Raw genomic sequence first — 10479 nt, forward strand, 5'->3', positions numbered from 1 at the left:
ACACACACACACACACACACACACACACACACACACACACACACACAGTGCGGATGTAATAAGACAGCCAACAGCAGCCAAGGTCGGAGAGGCCGCCAGCCAGAAATCAGCCAGGCAGCAGCTGATCCTCCCAATGTGATCTTTACAGAGACAGAAAGAGTGATGGAGACGAGGAAAACAGTTCAATCTCTGAGAAGAGACAGAGAGGGATCTAAACCGATCAATGTCACTGCCACAGCTCGTGAGCCCACGGTCGCTATACACTGTTAATATGGCATACCTGTGGTGAACGTGGTCAATTCTGAACTGGTCGTCACTCGACGGGACCAAAAGAAGGAAGACAAAACGGACAGATAGACGAGAGAATACGACGACGATCACACCATCGATTTTTTATGGAGGCAGAAGTCATAAACAGCGGAGCATAAATTAAAAAGATGAAGTGTTATTCTGATGGTTGTGCACTGTAGCCAGCATGAAAACAGCTGCCTCTGCCATTAAGAAGACACTGATGAAACAGGTACCAGGGCCAGAAATAGAACAGACACAATGGGACAGAAGGAGCCATATGTCTGCCTGCTATGCACACGTCAAAGCAACGGACTTATGACGGACACGTCCCGTCCCTCTTAGATACCGTTGCTACGCCTGTCAAGCTCTCCGCTCGTGCACACATGCAGTCTGCAGTGGAGACGGTGGCCGACTTACCACTCGACATTTACAGCTACTTTTTCTTTTAAACAATGGGTATCGATCTCACGCAGAGGAAGACCAGAGCGAGCTCCTCGGTTATAGCCGGCGAACATTGATTTTTCTCAGAGAGGTGAGATTAATAAACTTAACACAATAAAGGCTTTATTGTTGATATTTTCCCTTTTAGAGGAGAGAGAAAGGCCTTTGAAGATGTGGAGGGGAAAACTGATGGATTTTGATTTGGAAAAAGTAAAGCTATTTCTGGTAACAAGTGCTAGATGATCAATTTGCGTAAAAAGTACTTTTGTGATATTTTCAAAATTGTGAGAATCCGTGGTCTAAAATGCGTGTCTCTTATCCACTGCCATGTCTCTTAATCTAAAACAAGAACTTTGGGGATTTTACATTTTGCACTAGCAACGACTTCAAAACCACAGTTTTCAGATCTCACTTTAGGATGATGTGCTTCCTCCAAAAGGGAAGCACTGTTGAGTAGGGTGTGATGGGAAGCACGAGTATGCAGCACAACAAAAAGACGTACAACATCTGCTGTAGAAACGGCTCCACTCCAAAGCCTGTGGGGCGTCTCAGCGCTTTATCATCTTCAGACTTCCAGTCCTCCGAGGCTGCTGCAGACACACACCCAGACATACGACATACAAAACGTGCACACGCAACAACACACACACACACACAGTATCTGGGGATATCTAGGACAGGTGATTGTGGATCCAGAGGAGGCAGAGGGGGGGGGGGGGGGGAAGGAGAGAGAATGAGACACATGTGGAAGAGAGATAAAGGTGGAATAGACTGCAGCACAGATAGAGGGAAGTGGGCAGCTGAATAAAAGGAGAATAGCACAAAACCCAGACAGGAAAAGGAATGAGTGAGCGATAGATGAGGGGAAAAAAAGAGGCAGAAAATGAGATCAGGGTCATCACGGTGTGACCTGCTGTCTCTGGAAACAGTTCACTCTGCAGGAGCAGGAGCGTGGAGGGAAAAGGATACAAAGAGGAGAAGCTAAAGGAGGCCAATTCAATAAAATACAAAAGCAGCTTCATTTAATTTAGGAATTACAAGACAAAAGCAGAGGAGAGGGGGAACAGATGAGGTGGCCAGACAGGTGGGGACGGTGCTGTCAAGGTCCAGCAATGGCGTCAACACGCTGTCTGTCTGAAGACCTTTCACCCTCTTCCACTGTCTCCGCCTCTCTCGCTGACACACATCCTGACCGTCGCCCTGCTCATCAACTCCCGACAACGTCCTCAGTGACCTGAGCTGGACTGTGATGCTTTGTGAGTCTTTTCGGGGGACAGTTTTGTCGTTAAAAGTATCTCGGCAGTGAAAGGAATTTAGGGTTAGGGTTTTTGATTTTAAAAAATAAAAGCATTTTTCACACATACATGTATTAATAGCAGCACCTATGTGATCAGCTACTATAAGCTGCTAATACAGTCGGCAGAGTCCAACCACCATTTTTTTTGTTCTTGGTGGCAACAAACCAGTTTGTTGTTTGCCATCAGAAAACTAAAAGTAAACAAGAAAAAAGAGCATGTCATCAATTCTCTGTGTGGACGTATATACAGTTTGCATTGGTGAGGATATGTCCTTAAGTGTCCTCATAAAACCACAAAGGGCTAGGATGAAGAGAGATGATGCTCTGAGGAGGAAACTGCCCCAATACAGATGTGGCCTGATGAGGGTCAATCATCCCAAATAGAAATAGATGACCCAGCAGAGCAGAACAAAAGAACAGGACCAAAGTGATCTGTACGAGTCTCCTCTTGCACATCCCCTACTGTGACCGTGTGAATGACGGTGTTAGATATTCAAGTATTAAAAGGGTAATTAAATACAGACACATCGACGACCATTAGCCCTTCACATCCTTAAATTATGCATACGTCCTTTAAGCAAGCCGTGACATTTTATCAGCCATCAATGCTACATTAGTGGTAGAAGATTTATCCTGAACAGACCATAACTACTTTTTTATCAGCATGTTAATAATGAATCAAGCACACTGGATTGAGTAACTTGAGGGTGAGCAGGGGTAGCTATAACAAAAGCAAGGTTTATGGGGAAATGGAGGCCTTGAGGTCATTATCTTGCACAGGGTCAGCCACACAAATCAATTTACACTTCCTCTACAGTCAATTCACACACGCACGCCTAGATTGCAGCCGCAATACACAGACCAGTGCAGGCTTTTTTAATAACTGATGTAAATGAGCAACAACAAAAAAAAAACAAGTGTCTCTCGATGCATAAACAGCTCTTCTCACCTGCCAATCACAGTGATTGTCACCGGCAGATGCCCTTCGTTTATGAAAATGGCATGTCAGTCATCCCCCCCGGCCCACGCAGATGATAAAAACACACACACACACACACACACACACACACACACACACACACACACACACACACACACACAGCCGATCAGTTAAGCTGCTGAATTCCTAATAGGACATATCCCATTAACCTCTTTCACACAGGGATCGTGGACTGAACCCCAACTGTACCTCACCACCACAGGCCTGTTTCATAACAGCCAAGCTATAGCCAAAAAAAAAAAGAAAAGCCACACATTTCATTCAGTATGTCAAAAGGAAAGAAAGTCCAACAAACAAAAAAGAATCTATTTGCGTTCATTTAATTTCATGATCTCAAACCAGTGCACACAAGTGAGCCTCTAAGAAGCATATTAGATAAGCATTTGAAAGAAATACTTCATGTCATAAAGGCCGTTATAATAGCCACATGCATTCTGGGAAACTGGAAATCGCTCGGCCATCTCGGAGCAGAAGCATCATCTCCGTACAGCAGGCACGCTAGACTGCCTGCCCCCCTGCAGCTGCCTGTCTCAACATTGTACATACAGCATATTAGTTTGTTTGTGTCACCCCAACCCCAATGGGATACACAAGGGTATCCCCAGTGTGTGGAAGGAAAACAGGTCAAATGTTATTATTCCCACAAAATATAACTGAGATGACGCAACTGTGTGTGTGGTTGCTGATGACGGATCTAAACAAACAGCCCGTGTTTGGGTGTTTTCTTTCATAATTGAGGGCTCCATGATAAATAGAGCGTGACTTATTTGGACAACACAGAACCAACCAGCGGTGGCATTTCTCCAACTCCGTGCTCACGTCTCTGGCCGCGTTTGTGCCACCGTGGCTTATTATTGTGAGGGTGAATCAGCAATGAGCAGAGCGCTCGCTGAGCCCGTCATATGTCACATGTCCGTGTCGATTTATTTAACCCATACATCATGCACACACCAGGGAACAGCTTGTGTATTATAGTGGGCTGGCTGGTTAACTCTCTTGCTTTTTTCATTTTCTGCATCTGCTCAAGTCACAGGCTCCATGTTGAATGTGTGAGAAGAAGGGGTGCTATCTCTGCACATGGAGACGAGGCAGCGGGCGAGCAAGCAATTACAAGCTGATAGGCTTCACCCCCCCACACACATCGCCTTGGGGCTTGCTGCATTAGGGAATCATGGGTATAATGGTGGAATGGGACTCGGGACTCGGGGGGGGCCCCCCCCTCCAAAACAACCTACTAATCCCCTGTGGAGTGGGAAGGGGGCTAAATTTGGAGGGTAACAGGGCAGGGCGGACACCCCCCTCCGACAATGAGTCCCACCCCTGACACGCGCCAGCACCCCCCCCCCCCCCCCCCATCAAACACAGCGACATTCCCCTCCCTAAGGGAAGGAACCAGCGATGTCAGCCCCGGGAGAGCAGGAAACCCTCAGGCCCGACACTGGCCCTCCATCGCAGCGGGGCCTCGAGCGGGGAACATTCAATCAGGCCGCTGAGCACATTCTGTGCTTATCTGATGTAGTTGCTTCTCCCACAACACTCAAAAGAACAGACCAGGAGCCCTGAATCGAGCCTCTCCGGCCAAATCGGTGGAGAACCCAACGCACGCCGATCCAAACCGACTCGTTAAGACGGCTTAATTATGTGTCTACATTATGATGAGCAATGACATGCTTGATTGGTTGTATCAGAGGGTCTTAATGAGAAGAAACTGTCTGTCGACAGCATTAACTCTGCTTCCACTCCGAACTCGACACAATGCAGCCTCCGGAGTGTTCTGCAGTCGGCGATTAAGTCAAAGTGTGTTTGTCCTCAGTGACATTTGTGGCAGATTATCCGTCGTGCATTTCAGAGAGACTTTCTTGGGTACATCTGTGATCCAGTAGTCTCACCATTATACCTCATGCCTCCTTTAATCCTCTGATGCCTAATCTTATCAGTTTTACTCGACACCGAACCCTTCTTTTGTGTTCAAAAACATGACTTTGATGTCAAAGATTTTCTCCCTCTTTGTTCAATCTAACGTCTCCATTTGGGAATCAGACCAACATCATCTCATTAATCTTCCAACCTTCTTGCTTCGGGTTAAAAAGCAGTAATCACTCCACTGGCGGGCTAATGGGCGCCTTAACACCAACTCGCCGAGAGCCCATTCATATTTCATCAATGGCAGCGGGCCCCCGTCCTTCCAAAGCACCCCGCTTCCCTAGTAAGGCGAATCGAACATCAAAAGCCGCAACCTTCCAAATTACACAGCGAGGTGTTCTGATCTCGTCTCGATTTGGCTCGAGATCAAATGTTCCCGCGAGGATCCAAGGATTTCCAAGGCCCTTTTAGTCGGCCGGCCTAACTGTCAAAAGGGGATAAAATGTTGGCTGGGAGCACCTGGAGGAGATCACGTTTAATAATGGCGAAGGTGGGGACTTACTTGTACCAATATTTAGATATCACTCTACACTCTGTTCATGAAAGGCCCTACAGGACTGGACATAAAGAGAAACAACAGGTTCAAGATCAATGGCGTCAATTCTACTGAGGTGTGATTTAACTCGGTACCATTTCAGGTTTCGCTATAAAGTGTGGAGACCTGTAGAGAGGCAACAGCTGTTCCTCCTGGCTTGAATAACTTAGGGTGAGACTCAGTCTGGGGGTCAAAGGTCAGAGTGACAATGTGAAGTATTTCATTGGGATTATCTGATGAATAACAAATACAGGAATAGCTTTGTGTTATGTCAGTATGTTTCCTAAGGTCACATCTTTCCTACAGGAACTTCGTTCAATAATTTCTGTGACTTTTCGAAAAGCGGCAATCAGACATCCATGGCCAGTTCATGCAGCGACTGACCAGCTGTGGGGAGAGAAGGCATTTCATCTCGACTTTAAAGCCTCTCTTAAGTCTCCATTTACCCACTTAATCAGGATGAATGACTTCCTCTCCAGACAGACAACGTACAGCACAAACAAAACTACACATCACAAGCACATCAATCGTTCATGAGCATCAGCCTGGAACAACACCGACACATTCAAATTGCTCTTATCATAACTAAAACTAACACGTACAATCAAACGGCTCCTCGCCGTGTATTTGTGTGTGTGTGTGTGTGTGTGTGTCATGTAACCTGAAATGCATAACAGGAAAACATACTAGTTCCTTCCTTTAAAAAAAAAAAAAAAAAAAAAGGAAAAGACCACAAAGAAGTGCCACGTTGCCAAAACATGTCTTAAAAAGCTAATCACAGCCAATTAAGTCTTATTGATGTCACAGCGGGAACAATGGGAAGAAACTTAATCCAATTAACAGAACCCTCCCTCCCAGTTTGGGGACAATGGTGAGTATTTAGCCTTCAAAATAAATGTCTTCCTTTCATCCAGTCAATTGAACTTTGACAGATGGGTTTAGGAAGCTAAATGGAATAAATTCATTCTATGGGAGCCGTGGGCTCCGGGGGTCTTTGCACTGCACAGGATTAAGTGTAATACAACTGCACAGTGACTCTACTAAAAGTATCAGGGATTTAGCACTTACACAGACAGGGAAGGGAAACAAGTCGACACCAGGGGGGGAATTTAGCAGTCAAGTGACCAGACCACGGAGTGTGACAGACAGGCCGAAGGCTAGTTTCTGGTTCGCTGATTTCAGGTCATGGTGGCAAGGTAGCATTTTTTTTGGGGACAGTAAACAACATTTCCAAAAGCCTGGGAGCCTGCTTTATTATGCAACCAGAAACAGAGCACAATGAGGCAAAAGAAATAAATGTATAATCTGTTATCATATCACAGCTGTATAGTTTTTACTGACCACTTGTTTTCCTGGCATCCCTTTGCAAAGATTACTAAATGATTATTGGCTGCTTTTCACGGAGGCTGGGGGATCATGTAGGGACCAGAGCATCTCTCACACACACACACACACACACACACACCAATATCTCTGGGGAATATAATTATGAGACATATAAGCCGCCTCTCAGCTCCAGCATCTCAATGAGCCCCTGTTTTTTTTCTTTTTTTCTTTGCGGGTAAAGACATGCAAAGAAGAAATTCCAACCACACCAACAAGACAAAGTCTGTGTGGGATTTCCCCCCCCCTCTACATTTGGCTTCGGTTGCGTTGTTGTCGCTTGTTTGTCTCACTTCAGTGTTTGATCCAGAGACTGCCTGGAACAATGCGCCGAGAGAGACACACACATTACCAGGACCTTGAGAGGTCCACTGCGATCTCGATCCCACACACACCGAAATAAAGATCTCTTCTTTGTTTGTTTTCTCAGATTTGTAGTTCTTTCGAAGAACTGGCAGAGGTTTGCGCAAATACAGACACACACAGCGACTGACTGGCAAGCAGCTGATTTCCCCCTCCACTCAAAACAGACACAACATAACGAGAGCGATCACAAAGCCTTTTGAATCAAGATAGCCCACTAGTTATTATCCTGACAATGCAAGGGGGAAATCACGAGCAGGGAAAAACAAATAAATACAATGTAGCTGTCCATATAGCAAAAACCCGTGGGGGGGGGTCAGAGCGACAACCCTATGCTCTGCAATGTGGCAGTCAGATGCAATCCAAGCTCTCATCATGGAGCTGATGCTGCCTTCCGATAACAGAAAAAAATAATTCATAAAACAATTCGCCATGCTGGAAAACCATCACCCGTAGAGCCAGTCCACCTCGAGAAAACCCGTGCACACATGCACACATGCCCTACAACTGAAGGACAGCAGTTAAAAATAAATTAAAAATAAACATAAAGCACGAGAACTCACCGACGCCGTATTTTTCATGTTCCGTAGGTATCCACATGTTTACGGTCTCGGCACATTTAAGTGAGCGGTCGGAATCGCGGGGAAATGCAGGTTTTTGGTGCTGTGTAACGCATTCTACTGGCGTGCTCTCCTCCGGTCTGTAGTAGGAGGCATTGTTTAGGTTAGAGGGAGAGGGAGAGAGCGCTGCTGCTGCTGCTGCCGCGCTCGTAGTGGTACGGAGACGTGCTGCCTTCTAGTGCTGTCGGAAATGTGAGGATTGCGAGGTCAGCGGCACGCGAAGGGCCCGGCGAAATGAGATTGTCTCGTCATTCAACAGCTTCGTGACATAAAGGGGCCGAGAGCATGAGTTCTGTTTAAATTGACGTGTGTCAATCATTTTGTTCTTCATTTCACCATCAACGTTTAGCTCCGAGTTGTTTCGTTACACAAGCAATTTGAAGTTGCAATGTGAAATTAAGACTTTAGAAAATATTGGATTTACTACGATGACGTGATGCTCTTTATTGCAGACATGTTTGCACCATTAGCTTTTCTGTAGCCTGTAAGTTTTCATTTGTGCTAGTGGTTTACCATTCCACACATTAAGCTGGGCTAAGCATTAACGTTAGTGTATGTGATTATATATATATATATATATATAGGTTTATATATATTGTTCAGTAAATTTCTTACACAATAGTTAAAGCAGGCTAATGAGGCTCGTAATGTTACCACTAACATTAGCCATTTTTTATAGAAAAGCACGAGTTAACGTAAGCTAGTATTCTAGCATGAAACACATGCTCTCAGTTTAAACATGCTAGCTTCCCTGACAATTTTTACAAATGAGTTTTTGCATCCTATTTTGATGATATTCTATTAAGATATAGGCAACAGCTTATTTTACTGACACATTCATGCAATTCCCCACAGGTATCACCAAATCCACAGGGGTTAAATAATTGTTGTAAAACAAGTTATACAATGATGACAACTTAGATAAGTCCTTCTCATTCTGCTGTTTCATTACAGCAGATATAGAAGAGAGATGTTCCACCTGGGTTTTTATTGTTTTATATCACAACTCCTTGAGTTTGCAAGCAGCAGCTGTGATTTACAAAACTGGACTTGGAAGCCCCGAGGAGTACGTGAATGCAGCGACAAACGAGAGCAACGCATTCTGGGACTTGTAGTATAACCCAGTGATGTCAATTTGGATATGAAGATCACATTTTATCCGTAGCATCTTTACAGTCGTGAGAGTATTTAGCGTTTTTGGCTTTTCTATGAGTAGTTAGCTTATAAGAGAGAAAGATGAATTTACTGTTTTCTGGGGAAGCTCTCATATTCCTCCTATAACAATACACATAAGCACACATTCCCAGGAGACATTAGACCCCTCATTTCAGGGTATCAGTGTAGAACATGACCTTGTAACAGCCGCGAATCCCATCTTGGACCCACAGGCCTTCTGCTGGGACAACTGGTTCATGAAACATACATGAGACTGAATGAGAGGAAGCAGAAAACTGGAGGGAGTTCCAAAGCCCAACACACAAGTTCAACATACAGCTCTGCGTGTGCTCATATGTGCACGGTGTGGTGAGTTTGTGCATGCCTGTGTTGCAAGTGGGGGCGTGCATGTACACCCAATGTCACACATTTTTTACGAGCAGTGTCCTCACCATCTAATAAATCCATGGCACCCATACACCCCCCCACCCCCAACCCTTTTTTATTTATTCCCTACTAACTCTCATCATCTGCTGGGGTTTTGCTGGTGTTGTGTTGAGTACAAAGGATATTTTTTGTCAAAACCAATTCTAATGCACATTCATTTCCCATGCTGCAAATGGTGCATTAAAATGCTTTGAAGTGTCCAATGTGCCTCTCTTTTCTCTGTCTCTCATCACTCGTTCGCATGTCCACTTACCCATCCAGCTTTGTAGTTTACATGGTGAATTATGAATGCGTGTGCCATGAAAAAGCAACCCGAAACTCGCTGCTGGCTTGGTAGGTTAAAGTACAAACCATGTGCTGAGGGCCTCATGTGCCGCATGTCATCCCCCTTTTCTTCTCCGCCCTGTTTCTCTAACTGTACACAACAATATAGCATGTAAAATAAATGCCACGGAATACAACATTTGATTAAATATTGTATTCGCAGGAGCAGATAGAGCAGGATTAATTTTGCAGTGCGTATCCCTGTTGCAGCGCTTCATCCCCATTCGGCCTCCTTCGATATTTCTGTTTGGAGAGGTGGGGGTTGTGGGTAAAGGGTGGGGTGTAGGGGGTTGTTGGAATGTTCTACTTCACATATGAATAAATCATAAGCCGGAGGAGCAAAGTGAGATAGAAGCCCGATGGATTCATCCCTGCGAGGACAGGAGATTGGAGCCAATCTGCTCTTTTAGCAACTGGAAACTAGACTGTGATCTGCATCAGCGAGTCACTGCGCACACTTTGGGCTGCCGTCGCATTTTACTTGTGATGGAGGTGGAAAAATGTGGCAAGGTAAACAAGAAAACAGGAGTGGAACAGTTAAGAAAGATGTTGTTGACTGCCTACAGCTAAACGGGACCTAACTGAAATGCAATATTTGGAAAGAACAGTGATTACATGCTTTTTATCATTGCCTCTAAAGCACATCTGTTTGTATACTGTCAACCAATAGCATAATAGAACAGCATTTCGTGGCTAAAAA

At 45.0% G+C, this 10479-nt stretch overlaps 1 protein-coding gene across 7 annotated transcripts in view; it reads right to left on the reverse strand.

Annotated features, from left to right (window-relative positions):
* dock4b (dedicator of cytokinesis 4b) overlaps positions 1-8054 on the reverse strand; it is a 96601-nt gene extending 88547 nt beyond the window's left edge. For all 7 annotated transcript variants that reach the window (XM_031865719.1, XM_031865718.1, XM_031865717.1 and 4 more), the window contains exon 1: positions 7797-8054. In XM_031865719.1, the coding sequence (XP_031721579.1) occupies positions 7797-7833 (37 nt within the window). In that variant the 5' untranslated portion in view covers positions 7834-8054. The remainder of the gene's footprint in view (positions 1-7796) is intronic.
* Between the last annotated feature and the right edge of the window lie 2425 nt (positions 8055-10479).

Source organism: Anarrhichthys ocellatus, unplaced genomic scaffold, assembly GCF_004355925.1.
Source record: "Anarrhichthys ocellatus isolate YVR2014 unplaced genomic scaffold, GSC_Weel_1.0 scaffold33, whole genome shotgun sequence".
In the NCBI taxonomy this organism is placed as follows: domain Eukaryota; kingdom Metazoa; phylum Chordata; class Actinopteri; order Perciformes; family Anarhichadidae; genus Anarrhichthys; species Anarrhichthys ocellatus.